General features: G+C 47.6%; 1 protein-coding gene across 4 annotated transcripts in view; it reads right to left on the bottom strand.

The window, feature by feature from the left end:
- The window catches only part of CABLES1 (Cdk5 and Abl enzyme substrate 1), a 124402-nt gene that overhangs the window by 68910 nt on the left and 27679 nt on the right, over positions 1 to 27813 (bottom strand). For all 4 annotated transcript variants that reach the window (XM_016933439.3, XM_063795561.1, XM_054671990.2 and 1 more), the window contains one exon: positions 2296 to 2367. In XM_016933439.3, coding sequence (XP_016788928.1) covers positions 2296 to 2367 — 72 coding nt within the window. The remainder of the gene's footprint in view (positions 1 to 2295; positions 2368 to 27813) is intronic.

Genomic DNA, 27813 nt, shown 5'->3' with positions numbered 1-27813 from the left:
AAGAAACTCCAGGCTAGAGTGCAGTGTTGAGCATAGCTCATTTAAGTCTTGAACTCCTGGGTTCAAGGAATCCTGTCGCCTCAGCCTCCTGAGTAGCTGGAACTACAGGTGCACATCCATGTGCCTGGTTAATTTTTTTTTTTTTTTTTTGTAGAGATGGGGTCTCACTACATTGCCCAGGATGATCTCAAACTCCTAACCTCAAGCAACCCCTCTGCCTCAACCTCTCAAAGTGCTGGGGTTACAGGTGTGAGCCTTATTTATTTATGTATTTTTGCGTTGACTGATTGATTGTAGACATGGGGGTCTCACTACATTGCCCAGGCTGGTCTTGAACTCCTGGACTAAGCAATCTTCCTGCTTCCACCTCCCCAAGTGCTAGGATTATAGGTGTGAGCCACTGCACCCGGCTGAGAACTTTTTTAAATCAAAAAAAGGTCCTTTAGTGGAATAAACACTTGATTTCTAAAACTCTTCTGATTTCTGACATTCTTAGAATTTTATAATAACAAGATTTGAGGTTCAGTGCAGTATTCTGTGAGAGCTGGTACAAGTCACAGTTGAGGCCAACAAGCATTTTTACTGCATTCATTTGTGCTACCACAAGGCTGAGGACCAGTCTGGGTGGATTCCGTGAAGAGGGGTGACAGCGTACCAACCAGGAACGCAGAACCCACGTCCTCCTCCGGCCTCTCCTCGACACCTCGAGACTCAAGGACACTGCATCCCGAGGCTCAACAGCCCTGCCTGGGAATTCCTGAAGAGGGGAGAGCCCTTTGTAGCTGGTACCCCGAGTCACCCGGTTTCCTTCGGCTCACAGTGGCCACGTTGTTCCAAGGACCATGGCTTCTAGTAGCCTCTTGAAACTCCAGGGGCTTCTCAACGTTATTCATGGATTTTCCCGTTTGTGGCAGGAGTGAGGGAGCACCTCAGTCAGATCGCGACGTCACTCACTCTAACACCAAAGCCACTCAGTGCGCCTGCGAACACCTCTTCTGCATGCTCGCTGAGTATGTGGACCAAGGCCAGCTCCCTCATTTGACTTTCAGCGTAGCTTTCTGTATGACTCCTGCAGGGAAATGGCCTTCTCCCACTGAACTGCTCCTCACAGAGTAACACTTGTTCCCAGGCCGCGTTTGCCACACAGCCACATACCACACATCCTAGGAGGCGCCTGGAGGTTATCCATGCTTTGAAAAAGACTCCAAAAGTGGAGATGGGACTGTTCAGCCCTTTCTCTTTGGGATGATGTCAGTGACAAAGTTCACAGTTGCCGGACACTTCCCCTCTGACCCCAGGCTGCCTGTGCTCACTCTGCCCTCCGCTCTTCATGCAGGCGGAGCCTGTAGACACGGGCTCTGCCCTGGGAGTGGAGCTTCAGGTGGGGAAGGAGCCAGATCCAGGGGGAGGCCATCTCCTACAGCAGCACCCTGCCAGGCTCAGAAGGAAGAGCCAGGCGCTCCCAAGTCCTGGCCTGGCCAAGGTACGCACGGTGCAGATGCGGGTTCCAGGAGGAGCTGATGGAAGTCCACGGGAGCTCACCTCCTCCCGATGCCCTCCCTGCTGCCGCCTGCCCCGCAGTCCCCGGGAAGCCCCTGTGTCCCATCTTCCTGGCTCACTCCCACATGCTGCCCCACCCAGCTCAGGGCTGCAGTGAGGATGGAAGGGGGTGCAGTACACCTGAGTGCACTCTCGTCCATGAGGGCCTGGCTGGGTTAGAGGAGAGGAACCTGTCAGTCACCGGCACAGCACAGCACAGCTCAGCAATGGCCGTCACCCAAAAAGACGCCTTGCAAGCACTCTTCTAATCCCGAGGGAGAAACAGAACACTTTCAGACCCCAGAGAGCACTCACAACTATCCTAATTGGGCTTCCCAGCACCTAGCCAGGGAGCGACATCGTGGTTACCTCCTGAGGAGTTCTTGTTGCCCCTCCCGCTGAGAATGAAGTCCAGGACTGTACCTACTGTGTGACTGCACCTGGGGGATGGGCCGGGACAATGCTGGGTCTTGTTCCATTAAGCAGCAGTTTACAAAATGAAGAGGCGCCACGGAAAGAAAAGCACCCAAATCTCCACGCAAACTGGGCTACTCCAACACCTAATTGGATTTAACGTTGTCTAGTTCTAGTGGTCCTCAGAGATGGGTTAGACACTAGGAGATGTCCCATAGTCCCTGGAGTTCAGATGGTTATTTTTAAATTTAATTCTATAGATCAAGAAGTTAAAAAACCAAAATCAATCTCTGGCTGTCATGGTGTACTGTTTACATATACATAAATGAAACAGAAAATTACCTCCGGAGAGGGGCGTTCTCCTCAATATCTTCCAGGGTCTCCAAGGAAGATCTCTGGGAGATGAGGCGCCGTCTGCAGAAAGAAGGAAAAAATCTGGGAGTTAAAACTGCATTGCAGAACTGATCAGACATTTGTGCAAATCTAAAACTACCCTAAAACAAAAACATGAAGTCCGTTAAGAAAAGATCAGACAAAAGCTGTCTCTAAGAGGCTGCCATGTTCCCACCCTGCACGCCAGGCCCATCTTGCTGGCTGAATCCTGAACATTCTCCCTGGTTAGAGGGCCTCTTTGTGATGATTAAGGAAGTGACTGATCCTTTTGATGCTGACACTTCCCCCAAGGACACACACACACACACACACACACAAAGACAAGGTGCCTCTTGTAATATATAGGATAACTTGAGCGCTGTGTGCAGCTTTTCTAAGGCATTAGCTAATACTGTTAAGTATTCCACTATCACTGATTTGAACCCGGTAACTGATAAATATTAAATCTGAAACCCTATTAAAAACAACTTCAAAATCATTAGGATGCAATAAAAAGGTTATGCTCCCTGGATGGCCATGATTTCAAAAGCAACTAGAAACAAGAAAAAAAATTATTCCTTTGGGAGAGTTTCTCATAGACAGGGTAGAAAGAATAAATATATGGCATGATTACGCAAAACATTAACTCTTCTGGGCTGCTAAGGAATTGCAAACCGCCTGCTAAAACCTCCCTAGTCTACCAGTTTCTTTTGCTAGGCTGAAATAAGAACAGGTCCTAGTTAACTAAGAATATCAGGTACAGGGAGCAGGGTAGGGTGGTGGTAACTTTAAATAAATCTACTTGAACAAAGACCATCATTTGATAGTAAATGATTTGGCAGAGCAGGGATGGATTGAAAAAGTTTGGGTTGTTCCTTAAAACGGAACTAAAAATATTAAGATAAGTCTATTTTTTACTACATTTGGCAAAACATAGCCTAGGAACATGCAGTCATAACCATGTTCTAATTTGCCCTAATGAACAAAGAATGAAATGACTTTTTGGTGTTTTTTTGTTTTTGTTTCTAATTTTGTGTGTACTTTTTCTGACCAACTACTCTGATACCTTTGGCTTGTTTGGCTTTTCTAAGACAATCAGAAAGGTCATTTTTGTAGCAAACTATTCAACAGCTTCATCAATTTTCCACCTTTCATAATTTTTTGATACTCAAATCCTTTAAAAAAAAATACTTGTGGCCGGGCACGGTGGCTCACGCCTGTAATCCCAGCACTTTGGGAGGCCCAGGCAGGCTGATCACCTGAGGTCAGGAATTTGAGACCATCCTGGGCAACATGGTGAAACCCTGTCTTTACTAAAAATACAAAAATTAGCCGGGTGTGGTGGCGGGCGCCTGTAGTCCCAGCTACTCAGGAGGCTGAGGCAGGAGAATGGCGTGAACCCAGGAGGCAGAGGTTGCAGTGAGCTGAGATCGCGCCACTGGACTCCAGCCTGGAGACAGAGCGAGACTCCGTCTCAAAAAAATACTCATCATACAGCCTCCTTGTCTCTTCTCCAACTGTAAAACAGCAGAACATAGAACACTCTCAGCTCCTCACTCATCAATGTGTGTGAACCAAGCACACACATCACCCTCTGTGTTCATGACATACCGGACTTTCTACAGAAACTGTGGTTTCACTCTGCAATTAACTAACAGTGAATTTCCATTTCAATAATATTGCCAGATTTCTAAGAGTCAGCCAGAGCTATGGAAGAGGCACCAGTCTTACCTGAGAGCAGTGCAGAGGCGAGCTGAGGAGGTGGGGAACTGATTTTACAGGTAGCCAGTTCATGAGTAGACAGGACTTCCCCGCACAGCCCCGTAACTCAGGGGACAGAGCTTGCCTAGACCCCTGTGACAGCACCTGCAGCTGCAGCTCTGAAGTGCCTGTGCTATGGGTTGAGACACAGCCCTCTGAAATCCCAGTTAATCCTAGGAAAGCAGGCAGCGAGCCTAGCCTCTCTCCAGGTGCTGAGTACCAGGCTGGACTGGGGGAGACTCACATCTGCCCATTGCAGATCTCAGCAGCAGAAACCCCATGTTACCCATCCAGGGTGGGGTAATTCTACACAGGAGAATGCCTAGGGGGCTAGAATCAGACACTGAAATTGCAATCCTGGGGTCCAAAGGCTGTGGGGTCTGAGAAAGCTCCTTAATCCGGCTGGGCATGGTGGCTCACACCTGTAATCCCAGCACTTTGGGAGGCCGAGGTGGGTGGATCACCTGAGATCAGGAGTTTGAGACCAGCATGGCCAACATGGTGACCCATCTCTACTGAAAATACACAATTAGCCGGGTGTGATGGTGCATGCTTGTAATCCCAGCTACTCGGGAGGCTGAGGCAGGAGAATCGCTTGAACCTAGGAGGCAGAGGTTGCAGTGAGCCGAGATCAAGCCACTGCACTCCAGCCTGGGCAACAAGAGCGAAACTCCGTCTTGGGGAAAAAAAAAAAAAAGGAAGAGAAAAGAAAGCAAGCTCCTTAATCCTTGACCCTCAGTTTGTTCATCTATGAAATGGGAAACAACAATTAACTAAGAAAGGGACGCATGTAAAGTCCCAGGCCCACGGCAGTTCTTAATGAATGGGAGCTACTGGGCTTTTGATTGACACTCCAGTTTCCTTCACTGAGGCTGCACCCTGACCTGCACCCCAGCTCAGCTGACCAGGAGCAGGCTGAGTGTCCTAACTCTAGGTTCTGGCCCCCACTCAAGGCCTTGCCAGTGGCAGGGTCACCCCAAAATGCCTTGTGCCTGAGCCCACCCAAGATGTGTACATGTTCCTTCCACACCTATACCCACTTCAAAGCACAACTAACTCTGTGCATGTACACAGTGGGGTGCACTGAGAAGCACAAGTCATACTCACTGATGTGCTGGCCACCTATAAAATTAGTGGCCCCCATGTCTCCTTGCACTGCTCTCAGGTCTCCCTACAGCCAGAAGGCAGTGATTAAAAGATTTACTGTTTATCTCTGTATGACGCTCTGAGCTTTTAAATCCAAAGTAAAACACTCATTTAAGTACTTACTTAAATTAAGTATGCACATCCAAATTGTCATTAGGGATAACTTCCACAGGCAGAAATAAATGTATAGGCTTCGGATCCTGAGAATCTCAACACGTTCTGTCACACTTTGGCCTTCCTTTGTAGAAGAGCATTTTCAGGTGGCCAGTAAATAGGCAATTGATGTTTTGTTCAATCTGCACCCAGGCAAGTGAGGCGATCATGCAGAAGAAGGGCTGAAGGCTACCCTCCTTCAGGTACCCTAAGGAGGCCTGGGGAGGCCCTGGGTGGGCTCTTCGGGCAGCACAGATGCTGCCCAGGCTCTGGCAGAGCCCAGAGCCCAGCCAGGCAGGTTCACCTCTCCATGTATCCACCCCCACCCACTCAACAATGTGACCGTGAGCCCTGTCATGAGCCCTGTCAGGAACACACAGCTGAACCAGGCTTGCCTCCTGTCCTCAGGGGCTGAGAGTCACATGGGGATCCATGGGACGGCCACCAGGAAGCCCCATTAACAGTCCCTGAAGTCCCTGCGTCCTTCAGGGCTGTGGTGTGGAGAACACTCCAGCTGAGTCCCACAGTGAGCACAGAAGGCCCTGCCGGGAAGCACAGACTCCTCCAACATCCACCAGCGTGTTTCACCCTAGAAAATCAGGCCCATCCACAAAAGCACACGACCCAATAACTCCCCTCTCACAAAGCCGTAGCCACCTCTTCCTGCACCAGAAACGAGAAAGGCTCATTTGGAAAAGAACCAGATGAAAATATACCTTTCTTTAAAGTTATAAGGGTTTTTCTAAAACCCAGCACATTCGGTAATTCCCCTCAGGAGCTGAACAGGTGTGAATTCACACACACACATTATTACAGATTAAACATCTGTGTCCCCTCAAAATTCACGTGTTGAAATCATAACCCCCACTGTGATGGTATGAGGTGGTGGGGTCTGTGGGAAGTGATCTGTCATAAGAGTGGAGCCCTCATGAATGGGATTAGTGCCCTTGTAAAGGGGACCCCGGAGAGCTCTCTAGCTCCCTTTCTGCCATGTGAGGACACTACAAGTTGGTCATCTGTAACTGGAAGAGCCCTCATCTGACCCCAACCATGCTTGCACCCAGATAGTGACCTTCTAGCCTTCAGACCTGTGAGAAAATACATTTCTTTACTTTTTATTTATTTATTTTTTTCTGAGACAGAGTCTCGCTCTGTCACCCAGGATGGAGTGCAGTGACACAATCTTGGCTCACTGCAACCTCTGCCTCCCAGGCTCAATCAATTCTTGTGCCTCAGCCTCTCGAGTAGCTGGGATTATAGGTGCACGCGACCACACCCAGCTAATTTTTGTATTTTTAGTAGAGACAGGGTTTCGCCACACTGGCCAGGCAGGTCTCGAACTACTGGTCTCAAGTGATCCGCCTGCCTCGGCCTCCCAAAGTGCTGGGATTATAGCCATGAGCTACCATGCCCGGCCGAGAAAATACATTTCTATTGTTTATAAGCCATCCAGTCTTTGGTACTTCATTATAGAAGTCTGAACTCAGACGGACCTACACACACACACACACACACACACACACACACACACATGCCGGTATGCAAGGGCACACATTAGCACACATGGGCACTTCTGATCAGGACTCCTTAAAGGGGAAAAAATCCACGCCCAAATGCCCACCTGTTCCTTTAACTTCAGCAGATGTACTTCCCTTCTTTGTGAATGGAACCAACCAGTATATTCTGAGACAAAGAAGAGAACTTGGAACTACCACCAGTCACTGTAAAGAAACCATCCTGTGGTACCAGCAAACAGCAAAGGATGCCTGCCCTTCCAGCCTAAGATAAGGACCTGTTCCCTGCCTCAAGGGTTGCCCTGTGAACTGGTAGTGTCACTCAGCAGCGCTCATCTCTGCCCCACCCCCACACCTTGCTGGATCCTCCCAAGGTATGTCGTAGTGTCTTCTCCCTCACCTTCCAACCCCAGAAAGCCTGTAATAAACAAAAAGCCTCAGGGCGGGCGGCCAATCTTAAACAGCCACTTTTCACTCTGTAATTTCCCTCATAAATTAAGTCCATTACTATGCGAACTCCTTATCATTATAGACTTAACAAGCAGAGGTCTTTGCATATTTTAATGACTGACAAAGAACACTTAGCCTTGGACCAAAATAGCAGGCTGACCAAGTAGACATATGGTAAGAGACTGGCAGGGTTCAAAGCAAGAGTAATATGCACTGACATCATCAGATGGAAGTGTGTATGTCTAGTCTCCAGACTGAATGTACACTCAGGGCTCCCAGACTTGTCTGACAGTTACAAGTTAGATCCTTCCACACTGGCCACACTTTGGAGTTCATGCTTAATGCTCATGCGTAAGGCAGCCTCCTGAAAGCACCCACGCCTGTTTTACAATATCCTTGGAATGCTAAGCAAGGAAGTCATAATCCATGACAACACGACTGCACATCTGGATATTCCTACGCGGACCAAATTAATCCACTCATCATGAAGGGATAACGGTTCCTCCGTGGGTGCAAATCACTGTATACTCCCGGGACGCAGGGCTGGTCACAAGGGTGCTGTTAGAATAAGTTCACTTACCCTGAAAGCTTAAGGAAAGGTCACTTGGGGAAGAAGAGAGGGGAAAGAAAGTATACAGAAGAACCTGTGGCTGGAGTGACAAAGCACTGGGAGAGGCAGGCCCGAGGGCCAGCATTTCTAAAGTGACTTTTATGCAGAAAAGGGTCATTGGACCTATTTCCAGGCCAGGAAGAGAGGCCAACCATCCACACTGATGAGGGGACGCAGGCCCAGAGGCCTGACCATCCCAAAGGCCCTCCTCACTAATGCTCTGTCATCATCCTGATCTGCAGCGACTCTGAGGACCCCGGAGAGTGAGAGGCAAAATGGAGGTGTGTGTGGTCCAGGTACCTTCCTCAGCTCTGTTGGAGGTGTCCTCTCTCCTGAGCCTGGTGAGCAGAGTGCCCTGAAGAAAGCACCGGGAGACAGGTGAGCGCCTCGCTGCTGTCCCTGCCGACCAGTGAGGGTGCAGCAGTGTCATCGTGGGGTCTGGTGGGGCAAGCTGGTCAAGGCCAATCCCCTATGCAGTCACCTGGGGCAGCAGCTCAGTCCGAAGGACAACGTGAGGCAGTGGGCACCCAGGGGAAAGCTCTGGCCCGAGAGTTAGGACCAGCCCACCTCGTGGAAGGTGACCCTTGGCCTCAGTCTGCTTCCAGTATGAAATGAGAAAGTAGCGTAGATCGATGCTCTCAACGCTGTCTGCACATCAGAATCCCCAGGGAGCAACAAAATCACCAAAGCCTGAGTCCACCTTGAGATTCTGATTTACTGGTCTGGGTGTGGCTGGATAAACGGGGTTTTAGACACTCCTGGGGGATTCTAGTGAAAAGTACAGTTGAGTCCCATTGAAATAGCTCCAGTGTTCTGTGCAGGCCAAAGGCGGGTGAGAACCTTCTCCTAACATTCCATTTATTTACCTTACTTTCCTGCATCAGCAAATTTGGGATGGAAATGATCATAACCAACCTCCAGATAATAGGTGGTCTCCTTTATCCTTGAATGAGGAACTTTTAAGGTTCAACAAGCAAGAAGAAAGAGAGCTAGTTAGCCTGGAGCACTGAGGCCCGCAAAAGACCAAAAGGCTTTCAAGTATAAACAGGTGGATGATATGTATAATATATGCACGTTACATGGGTGTGAAGAACCAGTTCTGTGTTCTCTGAGAGCAAAATATGAGCTCTGAGAGCAGAAAATGACTTGGGTAAACACCTGGGCCAACCACCTCTCTACTCACAAAAAAGGCAATTTCCTTAATGGCTCTAGTGTTCCCCATGGGTGTACCCCCCTTCCTGGCTGCACGCTGGGCCACTGGATGGCACAGTTGCTTCTTCACAGGTGTGGAAGAGGTGAGAGTGTCTTGGATACCTCAATTACACAGGTGAGGAAGGAGCTGAGGTCATGATTACTTCACATCTGTCCAGACAGTTATTATGACCAAATAAACCCCAAGCATAGAAACAATTTATTAACACAGTCACAAGACACCCAAAAGCTTGTCATTATTTGCTTTGGTACTTATGTCTTTCTCTCACTCACCAACCTCCCTCTCCCAAACAAAATGGAAACACCCTAGAAGCGAGCTGCTTGGGAGGGGCCATGCTGTCACAGCCTGTGTGTTCCTAGGAAGGGACCATGCTTGGCCAACAGCAGGTACTCAATCACGGCTGGCTGAATACAGGAACAAATTCCCCTCACCAGGTAGGTGGGTATTCCTGGACTTTTCCCAGAGAGCACCTGACCTTCTGACCTTCCATTCAATGCTTTTCTATACACAATTATTAGTGGGCATCTTTTTTTTTTTTTTTTGAGACGAAGCTTTGCTCTTGTTGCCCAGGCTGGAGTGCAATGGTGTGATCTTGGCTTACCACAACCTCCACCTCCCGGGTTCAGGCAATTCTCCTGCCTCAGCCTCCCAAGTAGCTGGGACTACAGGCACATACCACCACATCCAGCTAATTTTTTTGTACTTTTAGTAGAGATGGGGTTTCACCATGTTGGCCAGGCTGGTCCTGAACACCTGACCTCAGGTGATCCACCCGCCGAGGCCTCCCAAAGTGCTGGGATTACAGGCGTGAGCTGGGATTACACCGCGGCTGGCCTAGGGTCGCTTTCTTTAATACATGCATTCCCAGTCTGGTCAACAGAGTCCAGAAATCCTCCTCAGCTTCCCAATGCCCCAGGACAAGGAGGTTATGGGTAAGGAGTCAGGGCTGGACAGCAAGAAGTCCCACTTCAACCTTATAGACTCTGGGAACCTACATGTTCTAGCCTCCTTTACCGACTTAGTCACCAAGCCTCAAGGAGCCCAATCAGGACCCAGCAAGAAAAGGCTTGGGGCACATTAGCCTAGAAAGCAGGGTTGGCCCTTGAGGCAACTAGAAAATCCCTTTTTTGTTACAGAATCTCTGACTTTCTGGGCGGAAGCCTCCATCCCCTGCTTCTTGCATCCCTCCATCCCCCCACCACAGACATGATCTTTTGCTCTCGAAATGGTGTTCAGCTCATGCAGAAAAGGTGTCCTAAAAAGTAGGGTACAAATCTGTAGTTTGTAACTGTTTGACTATGGAAGCCTACTACTTAAAGGAGCCCTAAAATGAAAAACTATGTATAAACCCAAGAATTAAAATCAGCTGCGCTTAGTGGCATGCACCGGCAGTCTCAGCTACTCAGGAGGCTGAGGCACGCTTGAACCCAGGAAGTCGAGGTTGCAATGAGTTATGATCGCATTACTGCACTCTAGCCTGGGTGACAGAGTGAGACCCTGTCTTTACAAATAAATAAGTAAACAAATAAGCCCAAGAATTGTACTATCATGTGTATGTCATTTGTGAAATGCTGGTTTTCAAATACTAGGCTCTCTTAAAGGAAAATGCCCCTCCATCACCCTGTTGTTATTTCCTTCATTTCCCTAGCAGCGTCTTAAGCTGTTGAGTGCCACAGCACCATCAGCCTGCTCCTCACATTCATCAAATAAGTGATGATAACATTGTTCGTGAGTTGGCAAACTTCAATGCCAAGATTCCAGATGCTCCTCCAGCAGAAGTCCAATCAGACTGCGCTCACTTAAAAAACAAACTGTTGGCCAGGCGCGGTGGCTCATGCCTGTAATCCTAGCACTTTGGGAGGCCGAGGCGGGTGGATCACGAGGTCAGGAGATCGAGACCATCCTGGCTAACACAGTGAAACCCAGTCTCTACTAAAAATACAAAAAAAAAAATAGCCGGGCGTGGTGGCAGGCGCCTGTAGTCCCAGCTACTCAGAAGGCTGAGGCAGGAGAATGGCATGAACCCGGGAGGCGGAGCTTGCAGTGAGCCAAGACTGCGTCACTGCACTCCAGCCTGGGCAACAGAGCGAGACTCCGTCTCAAAAAACAAAAAACAAAAACAAAAACAAAAACAAAAACAAAAACAAAACAAAACTGTTTCACCCTAGTACACGTGTTCACAGATGAAGAAAAAAAAGTCAGCTGCTACCTCTTAACAGAAGATACACAGACCCTTAAAGCAAAACGGCCTTCCCTTCAGCCTGAGGACACATCCATTAGACACATGCTTAGTTTTGTTGTCCACGGATCTAAAGCTTTGCCCAGCAGCAAAAGTGCTGATGAAAGTAAGCATGGCCCTTACTGCTCACCTGGCAACAGCTGCTTGTTAGACCCTGGAGGAACTCCAAGGGGAGAGCCACAGAGTCTGACACTACAGTGGCATACTGGCCGGGCCAGGTCACCAGGCTGGGGTGACTGGAGGAGCATTTGGTCTTGACCAGTCAGCCTGATGCCATCCATACCTCTGAGCACTGGGCACACAGCTGGCTTGGAAGGAAAACCTCCTCTCTGAGCCTCAACTAACACGCTGAAAGCCAGATCCATATCCAGAATACAGACCAAAGGAATTCAAAATCCCTGGGGTGGGGGAGTCACTGGGATTTTTCTTGTAAAGGAAGGAAGACAGGATTATCTTTAAGAAAAGCAGGGATGGTTAGATTTTTTTAAATTAGACAAAATGCGAAGAAACCGTTTTTTCTTTATTTTTTTAGACGGAGTCTCTGTCTCCCAGGGTGGAGTGCAGTGGCGCGATCTCGGCTCACTGCAACCTCTGCCTCCTGGGTTCAAGCGATTCTCCTGCCTCAGCCTCCTGAGTAGCTGGGATTACAGGGACCCGCCACAATACCCGACTAGTTTTTGTATTTTTAGTAGAGACAGGGTTTCACCGTGTTGGCCAGGCTGGTCTCGAACTCCTGGCTTCAGGCAATTGGCCCGCCTCGGCCTCCCAAAGTGTTGGGATTACTGGTGTGAGCCACCACGCCCGGCCAAGAAACTGGTTTTGAATCTGGCTATGTTTTAAAGTCTCCAGCTGATGAATCAGGCAAAAACCAAATTAAAATCAATACACTAGAGTTGCCAATCAGCTTGTTCAAATAAGGTCTGTTTCTACATTTTCATAGGTGGGTCAAGAAAGTGACTCTCTAAATGTTTACAGAGAATACAAAAGGCTCTTGGCTTGCCTGAGTTTACTTTTGTTTCAAGGGCTCTCATCAGACTTGCCAAATCCTGAAAAATCAAGGTGTGAGGTTATCTTGGTATATGGGGCTATTTAGAGCTGACAGGAACTGCTGCTAGGATTTAATAGCTGGCCAGAAATTCATCCCCAAAGATCTCCCAGTCTACCCTGCCCACTGCTGTCCTGCTAATCTTGAAAAACACTCTTTCCCTCATGTCAGTCCCTACTTGAAGATCCAGTGATACCCCCTGGGAATAAGTTCAAACTCTTTTGACAAAGGGTCTAGAGGGAAGGTCAGAACACAGCAGCAGACACAGCACATCTGGCCGCCATGAAGGTACATGCCCAGGGTCCCTGGACAGCCTTAGGGTATCAGGACATCAGGCGGCCAGCCCAGGGTCCCTGGACAGCCTTAGGGTATCAGGACATCAGGCGGCCAGCCCAGGGTCGCTGGCTCAGTGGCAGTGCTGCATTCTAATTCATACTTGGCCTCGTCCCAGAGGGAGGGGCCCTGCCCTGCTGCTGTAGGGGCACACAATGGAATACGCAGAAGGGTAGAACCAGGAGAAGCAGGTACTGGGTACTGGTTGAAAAAAAAAAATCAGGATCCGAAAAGGTTTTGTGTGGCTGATGAGATAAACCGTTTTGATCTTGCTACAGAACACATTGGATACTCATGGAGGGGGCGGGGAAGACAAGTGGGGGCCCAGCCAGGACAGGATATGGGTGGGAAGGGAATATTGGAAAGGGAAAACCACTAGAAATAAAAGGGCCAGCTTCACCCTAGACAGAAATGCGCCCTATGCATCTAAGTCCAAGGAGTTTGCGGCCAACTTACCTATGTTCTGAATGGGCGTCAGGCTCCAAGGAATCAAATCCAGGCGTTCTCTGCAAAGGGCTTCCCTGAGCCGGGCAAGGAGGGTGGCTGGGAATGCAGCACCTGGTCCCATGGTTTAAGGACACTGTGGAGTGTGTCCACACCTGGAGGCCAAACCAGGTGTGGAGTACATGAGGGAGCCAGGGAGAGCTAAGGTTTTAATTGGGAGAGGAGAAGAGAGTACCTCTAACAGAGGGGGCAGGCAGGCCATGGCAGGGGGCCTGAGGGGCTTCCTACATGCACTTTCCCAGAGCCCAACAGGACAGGACAGAACTGGGACTCGGTGAGGCATAGGAAGAATTCCTCCCAGCAAAGTCCCGCCCCAGGAAAAGAGCCCAGCGGGAGCCAGGAGACAGACAGGTTCGCAATCAGACGGCCAGTCTTAGCTCCAGGAGGACCCGGACAGAGACCCCAACAGCCAAGTGGACAAGCTGACCACACATAGACCGGCGGGGCTGGGGCTGGTATCACAGCACAATGAATGTGTGTGTGTGTGTGTGTATGTGTGTGTATGTACACACGTGCTCACACATAGCACCTTTCAGTCTCACACCCGAACACAGGAGGTACAGGGCTACGAACACTTCAGGGCTTACATGGGGGAGCAAGGGTGTGGTGCAGGGGGCCAGAGTTACCTCCTTAGACAGAGGCTGAGCAGAACTCGTTCCTGAGACTTGGTCTGACGGGGCCCCGAGCCTGACAATGGCCTGTGCTGGAGCCGTCTCGCTTCCTCCCCAGTCACTGTGAGGGCTCACTGGTGCTTTGGAAGAATGCCTTTACCTGCTGAAGACTTTCTAAGCCAGATATGCATTTATTTTTCCTTCGAACACAAGACAAGGACCCTCTGTGCCTAGCTCTGTGGGATTTGAAGAAGGCGAGGGAGAACCGAACCCTGCTGGAGGGACACACTCCTGTCCCTTCCTCCACAGTCAGGAGAAAACGGAGCTAACTTCATTAGAACCAGCAGGGGCTCAGGCGGGGGTCCTCACATCCAAGCTGGTGTTTACCGGACCCTTCAGAGGGCTGCCCTCCTAGGGAGGACGCCAGTAAAACGCTCCCTGGAGTCTCCCCCTTGGTGTCCAGCGTGACCTTCCTCTGTTCTGAAGGGCCTTCAGCAGGAGTGGATTTTGACAGCTCAGAAACTGCATGCAATTATCTATAGCAAAATCGGATTGATGGGGCTTTGTGAATCCTTATTTTCTAGGAGTTTTTCAGGTTAACTGTGGCCCACACTCAATAGTGGTTTATGGAAACAAAGACTGATGCCTCTTCCTTGTCTATCCGAATTACCTCAGATTCCTTTCTGGAAGCCTGCTGAAAAAAATGCCTGCTTCTCCTTGGCTACCCATGTTTATTCTCTTCACTGGAAGCTGAATGGGGATTGGGTACAGCTAAATTGATGGCCTCCAAATAAAGGGTTTATGGCATAAGGCAGGGGTCCCCAAGCCCCAGGCCATGGACCAGTACTGGGGTCTTATGACCTATTAGGAATGGGGGCCACACAGTAGCAGGCAAGTGGCGGGCAAGCAAGCATTACTGCCTGGGCTCTGCCTACCGTGAGATCAGCGGGGCATCAGATTCTCATAGGAGCACCAAGCCTATTGTGAACTGTGCACTCGAGGGATCTAGGTTGCACACTCCTTTTAAGAATTTAATGCCCAGTGATCTCAGGTGGAACAGTTTCATCCCGAAACCATCCCCCCACCCCCAGTGCATGGAAAAACTGTCTTCCAGGAAACAGGTCCCTGATGCCAAAAAAGGTTGGGGACCACTGGCATAAGGAATGCCCAAATGTGGCCAAATCTCAGTTCAAAAGAAAATTCAGAATCTGCCTCACCCTCTCGTCATCCACCCAAATCCTACCTTCCTCTACCTGCTCTGTGAAGCTGTCCCTGACATTTTCTGAATTCCTACAACATTTGGTATCTTTATTACATTTGGAAATATTCATATCTAAATACTTGTAGATTGGTTGACTTTATTCTTTTTATTTTACATTTATTCATCTCCAACCTGACAGCAGGTATCTTGAGGACAAATAACTATGTCTTTCTTTCTTTGAAACCCCTTCAATGATTAGCACATTACCTGGTACATAGGAGGTGCTCAATAAATCCTTAAGCATAGCAGGAACAACTCCACAGGGTTGGCTCAGGAGGAACAAGGGTGTACCTTAAAAGCTCCAGGGGACCAGTAGCAGTGGCTCATGCCTATAATCTGAGACTTTGGGAAGCCAAGGTGGGCAGATGGCTTGAGCTCAGGAGTTTGAGACCAGCCTGGGCAACATGGTAAAACCCCCATTTCTACAAAAACTATGAAAATTAGCTTGGTGTGGTGGCGCATGCAGGAGGATCACTTGATCCCAGGAGGTAGAGGCTGCAGTGAGCTGTATTTGCACCACTGCACTCCAGCCTGGGTGACAAAGTAAGACGCAATGCAAAAAAAGAAAGAAAGAAAAGAAAAAGCTCCAGGTAGTCATTTTACCATTTTTACTCCAAGACCTTCGGCAAGCCAGCAGAAGCCCAGGAATGAGGTCAAAAATGAAAGCCAGGACCTTAGAAATAATCTAGAACACTGATGTTCAAACTTCTGAGCAGCAGAATGCTTTTTTCTCCCAAATTAAACCTTACACCAAATCCCAAAATATAAATCAGATTAGAACAATTATAAATTTTATAAACTTGAGAGTATAATATTGACTTATATCTCAATCACTGTTAGAGCAGTGTAGCTGTTTTGAGGTACAAACAAATCTAAAACCAGAAGCTCTTAGTGACATTTCTAGTCTAAGGTCAATCTCAGAATCTAATTTGTTTCTTTTGGTCTTGGTTGTACAGTAAGGATATAATCACCATTGAAAGAGATAAGTGGGTGCCTGTGGTAACCATTTTTAAACATGTCAAGGCCCAATTCAATTTAACGGATGTGGCAGGTGAAGCGTAACTGCACAAAATCAACTTAGTCTGGCAGCGTGAGTTAACTAATGCATAATTAGTTAATTAATGCATAAGTCACCAGTATGTCAGGCTTTGCTATAGAAAGCTATCGAGTTTATTTTACTGCAGTTTAAAAAACATATATATATATATATATGGTGTAACATGTATACACATACAAATTATATTCCAAAATGTTAAACACAAGCCAGGCACGGTGGGCTCACGCCTGTAATCCCAGCACTTTGGGAGGCCAAGGTGGGCAGATTACGAGGTCAGGAGATCGACACCATCCTGGCTAACATGGTGAAATCCTGTCTCTACTAAAAATGCAAAAAAATTAGCTGGGTGTGGTGGTGGGTGCCTGTAGTCCCAGCTACTTGGGAGGCTGAGGCAGGAGAATGGCGTGAACCCGGGAGGTGGAGCTTGCAGTGAACTGAGATCGCACCACTGCACTACAGCCTGGGCGACACAGCGAGACTCTGTCTCAAAAAAAAAAAAAAAAAAGTTTTAAACACAGAGTCACCCCATATGACCAACAATCCCACTCCTAAATATAATCAAAGAAAGATGCCAAGATACATCCACACAAAGACAATGTTCACAGCAGCACTGTTCACAATAGTCAAAAATGTGAAAACCCAAATGTGATGAATGAATGAAATGCAGTATTATTCTGCCATGAGAAGGAACGAAGTACTGATACATGCTACAACATGAACCTTGAAAACATTATGTTAAGCCAAAGGAGCCTGTTACCAGAGACCACGTCGTGTATGATTCTACTTATATGAAATGTCCAGAGTAGGCAAGTCTATAGAGAGAGAAAATAGATTCGTGGTTGCCAGAAGCTGGGATCCGAGAGGGGGAGGAATGGGAAGAGACTGCTAATAACCATGGGATTTCTTTTTGAGGGTGAGGAAAATGTTCTAAAATTAGATAGTGGTGACAACTGCACAAGCTTGTGAATGTACTAAAAACCACTGAACAATAACTTTATTTTTTATTTTTATTTTTCGAGACAGAATCTCACTCTATTACCCAGGCTGGAGTGCAGTGGTGCGATCTCAGCTCACTGCAACCTCTGACTCCTGGGTTCAGGCGATCCTCCCACCTTGGCCTCCCAATAGCTGGGACTACAGGCACATGCCGTATCACACCCGGCTAATTTTTGTATTTTCTGTAAAGACAGGTTTTGACATGTTGCCCAGGACAGTCTTGAACTCCTGAGCGCAAGCGATCCACCCACCTCGACCTCCCAGAATGCTGGAATTACAGGCATGAGCCACTGCGCCCAGCCAAAATAGTAACTTTAAATGGTTGGTATGCAAATTATATCTTAGTAAAGCTGTTAAAATATTTATATGATATATCAAGTTTACATATGTAGAAAAACATATGTTGGGAAAAAATATACAGTAATAATGAAGCACCAAATCCCAAAATATACAACAGATTAGAACTGTTTTTAGACCTCCTAAGCCCTTGCTAAGATCCTTAGAGCTCCAGATAATACAATTTGAAAACTATGGATCTGGTTCAATTTCCTTTTACTGAAGCTTTGGAGAGGTTCAGACATGTCCAGGGCAGAGCTGGATGGCTGGGAGGGCAAGAACTGGGGACCAGACACTGTCATTTCAGAGCCATTCCCTTTCCTTTCAAATGTGGGTTACAGAGGTCCCGCAGGTGTCTGTGCGCAGCAGGCAGCAGGTTAGGCTTGAAGGCAGAGACCTGGGCAAACCCTCCCAGAGCAGGGCCCGCTCAGCACATCGACAGATGCTCCAGCACAGGCTACCTGATGCTCCATCCCCAGCCACCCATCAGAACACTTTGCCCCAGTGCCGCGTATCACCCAGCACCTGCTGACAGCCACATTTCATCCACCCTCTCTCTCCATCTCTCCAAAAAGGAAACCTCCTTACTGCACACATCAAGGTGCCGTTTGGAGCTCTGAGACTTTCATTTCCATAACCTCCCATCTCCCTAACCTTTGGCGTAAGACATCCTTGCAAATTGCTCCCTTTTAAAAAGCCTGATCCAGTTTTCAGGAGAACTCACAAGCACTTCAGTTATCCAAACGGGAAGACAATACCCCAATCCAAGGTGCTTCCATCGGCCTTAGCAGAGGAAGTTTAATTTTTTAACAGCTCGCTTGGAAATATATTATTAGTGCATCTGCCTCACCGTATTCTTAATTAGCCACCACAGTTCTAATTACCAGGCTGTTCAGGAAGGCTTTCCAAAGTGAATCTGCAGCATGAGAGCTGTGCTTAAAGCCACGTGAATATTCACTTGGATGTAATGTGGATTCCACTGCTATTGGACTCTTCAAAAAAGTCTATGTCGGAGGTCTGAATGGACCCTTTATACCAAAGCTTTGGTTACTGTGGAAAATAATATATTCTTAACAACTAGGGAGGGTAGGGGAGACATGGTTTTCAACCAAAGTTTTCAGGAAGTGACTGGGTAAAATAAATGCAATCGACTACCACTGATTTTCCTAAGGGTGTTTAATGGTGTCCTTCTTTAGAGCAAGATCCTTCAACTGGGATCTCTCGACCTCTTAGGGATCTGTGGACCTTCTAAAATCAGATGCAAGGTGTGTCTAAGTGTCCATTTCCCCTCTTATCTAAAACAGAGTGTATGATCCCAAGAAAAGATTAGAATCCACTGTGAGAATGCAAAGGATGGAGGATGGGTTAGCAGAGGTAACGACAGGAACAGGGAGGGCAGGGTTCAGATCCAACTCCGTCTCTACTGTGTTAAGATGTCATTGTCATCACTGTCACTATCATCACCTACATATAAATATTCAGTCCTAGGTGTCACGGATACAAAGAAGTAAAAGAAAATGTTCCAGCCTGGGCAACATGGCAAAATCCCATCTCTACAAAAAATACACAAAAAGTTAGCCAGGTGTAGTGGCACATGCCTGTAGTCCCAGCAACTCAGGAGGCTGACGTGGGAGAATCACTTGAGCCCATGAGGTCGAGGCTGTGGTGAGCTGTGATCATGCCATTACACCTCAGCCTGGGTGAGACTCTGTCTCAAATAAAACCAAAAAAAGAAACATAAGGCTTGGTCCCTGTTCTAGGTGGCTCATGGGCTAGTACGGAGACAGGACAAACATAGCTCAGAAAGGTTAACCCTTTGGTCAACACTCACAGGCCAGAGCTTGGAATGCAGGCAAGCTCTGAGCTGCCTGGTTTGGCAGGGATGTGAGGCTGTTGGGGTCATGGGGAAGCAGAGTTCCTCTGAGGACGCAGGTCGTGGGTGAGTGACCTATGAGCAGCTGTGGACTCTGTGGCTCCGTTAGATGCGAGGGTTATCAGAGGGTGGCAGGGGTCTTGGAAAAAGAGAGACAACAGTCAAAGCAACATGAAAGAAGAGAAGAGTTCCTGCTCTGAAAAACAGGCAGATTCCTAAAGATCTCAAGGAGAAATACCACCACTTTATCAAAAAGAAAAAAAGCGTTGCAAAACAGACTTTGTAAAGCTTTACCAAGACATGAGGCATGGCTAAGGATAAGCAGGGCTGATGAGAACGGTGCAGACCATAGAAAGGCTCAAGGCACATGGCCCCTCCTTATCCTCCATCACTCTGGGACAGAGCTCGTCAGATTATAAACTCACTCATTGATGCATTCAGTCATCCACCCTTCATTTGCTAAGCACCCACTACAAGGCACAGTGGAATCCAGGATGACTAGAGCAAAAGCCTTGCCTTTAAGAACAATCCGGTGAGGAGACACACTAAGAGTTCATTATAAAACAAAGGCGCACTGACTGGTGTTATGGGAACAAGAATGGAGGACTCCCGCCCAGGATAGGGCCATGAAGGAGATGTGGCCTGGATCTACAGATCACGTTAATGAAACCCATTAGCACTCCCTCCCCAATAACTTAATCTCTAAAGGAAAGAACAGGCCGGGCGCAGTGGCTCACACCTATAATCCCAACACTTTGGAAGGCCGAGGCGGGCGGATCATGAGGTCAGGAGTTCGAGACCAGCCTGGCCAACATAGTGAAATGCTATCTCTACTAACAATACAAAAAATTAGCCAGGTGTGGTGGTGGGCGCCTGTAGTCCCAGCTACTCGGGAGGCTGAGGCATCAGAATCGCTGGAGCCTGGGAGGCGGAGGTTGCAGTGAGCCAAGATTGCACTACTGCACTCCAGCCTGGGAGATAGAGCAAGCCTCTGTCTCAAAAACAAAAACAAAAACAACAAAAAAACGACCCTCAACACTGTGGGAAGTCAGTCTTAACCTATTCTTTCCAAAGCAGACTTTCACAACGCCCTTTGAAGCTGAAGCTGTCAAGAATCAGGAGGTGAAAAGCTCATTCTGAGGCTGAACTGCGACTATGAAATTGGCTCTGAGATTTAATGCCTCATAGTCATCAAGAGCCCATTTTCCTGGGTTCATAAAACCCCAGCAGTCTGGCTTCTGCTATGAGACCAATAAAAAGCATAAGGGGCATAAATGGACCCAAGACCCACGCACACGCTGCTGGAGATGGCTAGGGTGTGTGGTCTTGGAACCCAGAAACACGTCAAGCTCAGAAGCAACCCTGCTACCAAACCCTCCAGAAGCCAGAGGGCAGGTGTGGATGGAAGGGGACTCTGTTCTGTGTGTGGTCAGACATTCCTTCGCACAGCACGAAGGCTCTTAGGAAGGACAACAGGCCATGTCAAAAACAGGCAGGCCCTTGTTACATGTTTATATTTCCTTTTGGGAACAATTTGCGCCATGCACTCTGCTAAGGGCTTTACAAACATCTTGGCATTCTCACAACACCCTTGTACATGAGTACTATGCTGACTCCTTTTGCAGATGGAGAGACTGAGGTTCCAACACAATATGTACATCCACATGGCCGGGGGATGGAAGATATGGATAACAACGTCTCTGCTAGACATTCTGAGGTCCTGCTCTTAGAAGGACAGCAGTCTGGCATCTCTGCCCTTCCAGAGCAGGGGGAGCTGAGAGGGATAGGGCATTGCTGGGCAATCCTACCCCCTCCCACGCGGCTGCAGCTCCCACCAAGTCCAGGCAAGCATGAGCCACCTGCCCTCCGGCTGCCCATGACCCCACACAGTGGCAGACTCCAATTATGGGAAACACGAGGTTTTCAAAGGAACCTCAGGAGAGCCTCAGCAGCTCACACACACCACTTCAGACCCCTCATCCCAAGCAACAGGGCACCTATCCCACAGCCTTTCAAATTCTGATGAGGTCTCCAGAAGCTTGTTTCAAAGGAAGTGAGGCTCTTTCACCGTTTCTGCTGCTGTGTTAGAAAGCAAGCTCTTTTAGCTTCAAACAGCTTCAAAGTTTATTTTCAAATGAAAGTTATCTTGCCAAAGAAATAAAGTTTTACCCACTGGGGAGGAATGACTTGGGTTTAATGCCTTGGTTGAGCTGGGGGAAGGGGCTTCCCTCTTGGCACCATTAACATAAGAAATAACTGCTTTGCTGACAGACCAGGCACTTCTCTGTGAAATGTCTGGTGTTTCATGTCATATGTTTAACCATAATAGCGGGTCTTCAGGTGGGTGGGACCTAGTGGACATAACATATCATGCATACTTACGTTACTGGAAAAGAGTCCTGATCCAGACCCCAACAGAGGGTTCTTGGATCTCATGCAAGAAAGAATTCGGGGTGATTCCAGAAAGTGAAAACAAGTTTATTAAGAAAGTAAAGAAACAAAAGAATGACTGCTCCCTACACAGAGCAGCCCTGAGGGCTGCTGGTTGCCCATTTTTATGGTTATTTCTTGATGATATGCTAAACAAGGGATGGATTATTCATGCCTCCCCTTTTAGACCATATAGGGTAACTTCCTGACGTTGCCATGGCATCTGTAAACTGTCATGGCGCTGGTGGGAGTGTAGCAGTGAGGATGACCAGAGGTCACTCTCGTGGCCATTTTGGTTTTGGTGGGATTTAGCCGACTTCTTTACTGTAACCTGTTTTATCAGAAAGGTCTTTCTGACCTGTGTCTTGTGCTGACCTCCTACCTCGTCCTGTGATTTAGAATGCCTTAACCATCTGGGAATGCAGCCCAGTAGGTCTCAGCCTCATTTTACCCAGCTCCTATTTAAGAAGGAGCTGCTCTGGCTCAAATGCCTCTGACACTTAGAAGAATTCTGCAAGGTTCCCTATTAGTACAAATGGGCACTCACACAGATCTGATTGCTCTTCTCCAGCACCCAGGGCCTCATCAGCAGGGACGTGGAGCGAGGAGCTTAACAGGCCCGAGTAGCTCCGGAGGGAAGGAAGTGGAATGGCCGCAGGACCCTTCTGCCAGGCTCCACGTCCACCCTAGCCTGGGACACAGCTTTGCTCCATGCCCTGTTTTTGTTTTTTATTAAAATGGTAAAAGATACATAGCATAAATCTACCATTTTAAGAGTATACAACTTAGTGGCGTTGACTGCATTTACATTGTTGGACAGCCATCACCATTACCCACCTCCAGACGACTTCATCATCCCAGGCTGAAACTCTGCACCTAGTGAAGAATACTCCCCATTTTCCCCTGCCCTCACCCCCAGCAGCCATTATTCTACTTTCTGTCTCTATGAATTTGACTATTCGAGCAGATTCCACTCACAGACGTGGAGGCACACACTGTTTGTCCTGTTACTGGCTTGTTTCACTCAGCAGGTTTCCAAGGTTCATCTGCGTTGCTGCATGTGTCAGAATTTCTTTCCTTTTTAAGGCTAAATCATACTCCGTTAAGGGTGTATACGTCATTTTCGTGTATCCATTCATTCCTCAGTGAATACTTTAGACTGCTCCCACCTTTTGGCTATTGTGACTAAGGTTGCCATGAACATGGGTGTGCAAATTCCACACCTGCTTTTTCCCTCCTCTGAAAGGGCAAACTAGTGTCCACCCCATCAGCTTCCCTGGGGTTGGAGTTGCCCTCAGATCGCCCTGAGGGGCCTCCAGCACGAAAGGAGTAGGGTCAGTCCCGGGAGTTCCCACCAGTCCTGCCCACACAGCTGCTGGCATCACCTTGAGAGCCGTCAGCTCAGCTCCATGGTGTTACAGCAACCTGACTGCTGCATTTAAGCGTGTGCATGAACCGAGGGGCGCGAGCGCCTGCATGCCGTCTCCTTCCATGCCAATCTAGGGCCCCTCCCCCAAACATCTGCCCCTTCCCTCCAATGAGGCAGAGCTACCTGCCGAGGCCCCCAACGACCTGCAGCAAGCCTGGCTTGGAACCACCGCTTCCCACCCACCCCTCCTGCTCACAGACCCCTCCTTGCTCCCATGGCCTCCCAGGCTTCACTCTGTTGCAGCCTGGTACTGTCAGGTGGATTTTCTTGTCTGGCTCTCCCTCTTGATTTAGAGCTCCCTAGGTCCAGGGCTGTAACTCATATTAGGTGCACAGTAAATGCTGCTGAATGTCTGAACAAACCAAAGCACAAGGTACTCCCCCCAATCCCCCAAAATAATTAGCACCTAATCAACACCACAGAAATTAGAAGCAACAGAATCTAACTAATATGATTTCCATATGGATGACATCTTGTTAGCCTTTTACAGTATATTTTGAATGAGCTAATGAAACTGCAAAAAGAGGCATGTGGTGAAACAGACCTTGAATTTCCAAACAGCTTTTGAAAAAAACTGGCCTGTAGCTGGACCCTAGGGAGACTGATCATTCTCCACTGGGGGAGGTGAAGAGCCTGAGGGGCCGAGTTCCTCCAGCCACATGAGGAAAAATCCAGGAAGTCTCCCAAAGCAGCCTGGAAAGTTTTCATTTTTTTTTTTAATTTAATAAAAAAAGATGCAGAATTGAAATAACCATTAAGCAAACATAAAAATATTAAAGCACACTCCCAGGAGATTAGGGGAAATAATTTCCGCTGATGATGATCTTGAGATTAGTTTTATCAAGTGAATGAAGCACAAGGCAGTGAGTGAGTGATCCGGTTGCTATTTCCAGCTTCCCCTCATCCTGGTTAAGTTGTTCAGAGCTGGCTTCCACTCCTTGCTTGTTTTGCTATAAAACGGGGGAAATGCCACCCTTCCTCCTCTGTTACAACCTTCAGCAGAGAAATCACACGCATCACAGAAACTGCAAGACACCCCAACTTCTGATGAGGAGCCACCCTGGGAATTCCGTCTGCTCTTATGAATGGAGCACTCTGCACTCATGGTCACCTGCTGAATGGGGTCTGACGACAAGGGAGGATGCTCATAATGTATGAGTTAGTGAAGAAAGGACACTGATAACATAGTACATGCTGTTTGATCTCTAATTTTAGGAACACTAAATACGTATATGTACGGCACAAAAAATTATAACTGACAGAACCTAACCCACCTGTGTGTGCGTGTCCTACACTAAAACATTAACTGGTCATCTCTGGGTGATAGGTTTATGCGTAATTTGAATTTCTCTGTTATTTTTCCTAAATGTTTCATGCAAGTATTCCTTTTTGTTACCAGAGAAAGAAAAAAATACATAGTTTAAAAAAAAGTTGGCCAGGAGCGGTGGCTCACGCCTGTAATCCCAACACTTTGGGAGGCCAAGGTGGGCGGATCACCTAAGGTCAGGAGCTCAAGACCAGCCTGGCCAACATAGTGAAACCCAGTCTCACACTAAAAATACACAAATAGCCAGGCATGGTGGTGGGTGCCTGTAGACCCAGCTACTTGGGAGGGCTGAGGCAGGAGAATCACTTGAACCCAAGAGGCAGAGGTTGCAGTGAGCCAAGATTGCCCCATTGCTCTCCAGCCTGGGCAACGAGAGTGAAACTCTGTCTCAAAAAAAAAAAAAAAAATTGCATTCATATTATACATACAGACATAAATACATATATATGTATACTGTTATGGTATTCTGGTTAGTATTAAAGAATCAGTTGACAACATCATTGAACATAATAGGTAGAAGGCCATGAAACAATAAAAGATTAATAAGATGACTACTTGCGATTTAGTAACTTCTTGGTCATTGCCTGCACACCCACACCCCGCTAGAACTGCTTCTTTTCTGCGCACAGAAAATCACTCATTTCCCTTGAAATGGGAGTGTCCAGGCATCATGTTTGATGAAGGAATCACTGCATTCAAGTCAGCCATCCCTTTCCCTTTGTAACTCACCCCTACATGAGAGATCGCTTTCTGATAGATGGGGGAGGAGAGGACAAGTTAGCGCACTGTGCATCTATGCTCATAGCGGCATCATTCACAAGAGCTGCAAAGTGGAAGCAACCAAGTGTCCATCGAAGAATGAACGAATAAGCAAAGTTTTGCATATACAGATAATGGGATAATATTCAGCCTTAGAAAGGACATTCAGATGTGTGCTACCATATGAAGGACATTATGCTAAGTGAAATAAGCCAGTTACAAAAGGACAAACTATGATTCCACTTAGATGAGGTACCTCCAGTAGTCAAATTCATAGCAACAGAAAGCAGAATGGTGGTTGCCAGGGACTGGGGGGCAGGAGGAACAGGGGGCTATTTAACCAGCACAGAGTTTCAGTTTTGCAAGATGAAAAGGGTTCTGGAGAGTGGATGCAGAACAATGTGAATGTATTCAACACTATGAACTGTACACTTAAAATGGTTAAAAGGGCCAGTCACAGTGGCTCACGCCTTGTAATCTCAGTGCTTTCAGAGGCCAAGATGGGAGAACTGCTTGAGGCCAGGAGCTTGAGACCAGCCTAAGCAACATAGTGAGACCCCTGTCTCTATAAAAAATAAAAAATTAAAATTAAAAAATTAGCTGGGTGTGGTGGCATGCACTTGCAGTCCTAGCTACTTGGGAGGATTGCTCGAGTCCAGGAGTTTGAAGCTGCAATGAGCTATGATCACGCACCACTGCACTCTAGCCCAGGAGGCAGAGTAAGACCCTGTCTCTAAAAAAGAAGAGAAAAAAATGGTTAAAAGAATCGTTAAGGCCGGACATGGTGGCTCATGCCGGTAATCTCAGCACTTTGGGAGGCTGAGGTGGGCAGATCACCTGAGTTCAGGAGTTCGAGACCAGCCTGGCCAGCATGGTAAAACCCTGTCTCTACTAAAACTACAAAAAGTTAGCTGGGCATGGTGGTATGAGCCTGTAATCCCAGCTACTCAGGAGGCTGAGGCAGGAGAATCACTGGAACCCAGGAGGCAGAGGTTGCAGTGAGCCAAGATCATGCCACTGCACTTCAGCCTGGGAGACAAAGTGAGACTTTGTCTCAAACAAACAAAAAAAGAATAGTTAAGAGATACATTTGTATATGTTTTATCACAACATATCAAAGATAAGCTTTGATATGTTTCATCAAAAATTTTAAAAATTAAAAAAAATTATCCTGCCCAAAAAAAAAAAAAAAAAAGCTTTAGTGTGGTGGTCTGTACTCTCTGCTCAATTTGATTTGCAGATGCATGGAGCAATATCTGGCACACAGAAATCCCTTTTCCTGACATCACATCATGCCTGTCTTTCAGTGGGAGTGTGGTCTTTGGTTACACTTAACATAGGAAAAGAATTGCATTTCCACTTGTGTAACTGATAACATGGGCCCAGATACTTAAAAAAAAAATACTAAGGAACACACTGGCTGGTGTGCCTATACATGGCCCTACATTGGGGGCTGATGGTGGGGTCCTGGGGGGACACCATCAGGGTCAGGCTGCGGGCCGTGTGATGATGGGCACTGGCCCGCATCGACCTGAGGAGGGACCAACCAAGATTAACACACTTGCTCCGGATGACGACACTCTAGGCTACGGAGAGCTAGGTGAATCCTAACTTGCAAAGTGAAATTAATCACTGATGCTGTCTCTGGGTGCTACATAATAAAAGAGCCTTTAGATACTTCAGGGGAAAGTGATATTTTGAACTGCATTAAGTTTCTGAAACAATTATACTTCTTTACAAAGGGGTGTGATGAAAGATCACCACTGTGGCCACAGAGTCCTAAGCACAGCATGGCACAGTAGTTAGGAACCTGATCCTGGAACCCACATAAGTTCTCAGTGCTGGGATTTTTGATAAGCTCGATAACCTGTCTGTGCCTCAGTTTGCCCATCAGTAGAATGGGGATAACAGGGCCTACCTTATAGGCTGTTATACAGATTATATATGTTAATATTTTTTACACTCTTACTTTTAAAATACTAATGAACAAAAACATTTATATAGCAAAAGCTATTTGGGAGAGCCACGCTCCTCCATGCGGGGAAGGAAGGTTTCCCTTCACCAAGCCTTCCAGCCTCAAGGAACTCCCTCCACTAAATAACCATAAACCTCTTCCTGGTGTTAAATGACCACAGAGTCAAGTAGTTTCATGTCACTATAAATCCATGCTCACCAGTTAAAGATGGCCACTCCTCAGTGCCTGCCAGCCTGCCACATTTCTGTATCCACTCTCTGTCCATGCTCCCAAAATGCTACTCATCCTTTCTTCTCTCTCCTCCAATCCTCTCCCCAGCCCCTCTTCCATCCTTTCTCTCAGCCCCCCAGGATTCCCTGACAGCACCCTGTGCCTGCTTCTCCTCCCACATCCAGGCTACCCTGTCCTGGTTTTGTTGCTAGGTGCTCTTCTACTCAACCTCTTGATATGGAAGACCCTCCAGGTT

This window comes from Pan troglodytes, chromosome 17, assembly GCF_028858775.2.
Source record: "Pan troglodytes isolate AG18354 chromosome 17, NHGRI_mPanTro3-v2.0_pri, whole genome shotgun sequence".
In the NCBI taxonomy this organism is placed as follows: Eukaryota; Metazoa; Chordata; class Mammalia; order Primates; family Hominidae; genus Pan; species Pan troglodytes.
This window is presented reverse-complemented; position numbering and strand designations above follow the sequence as displayed.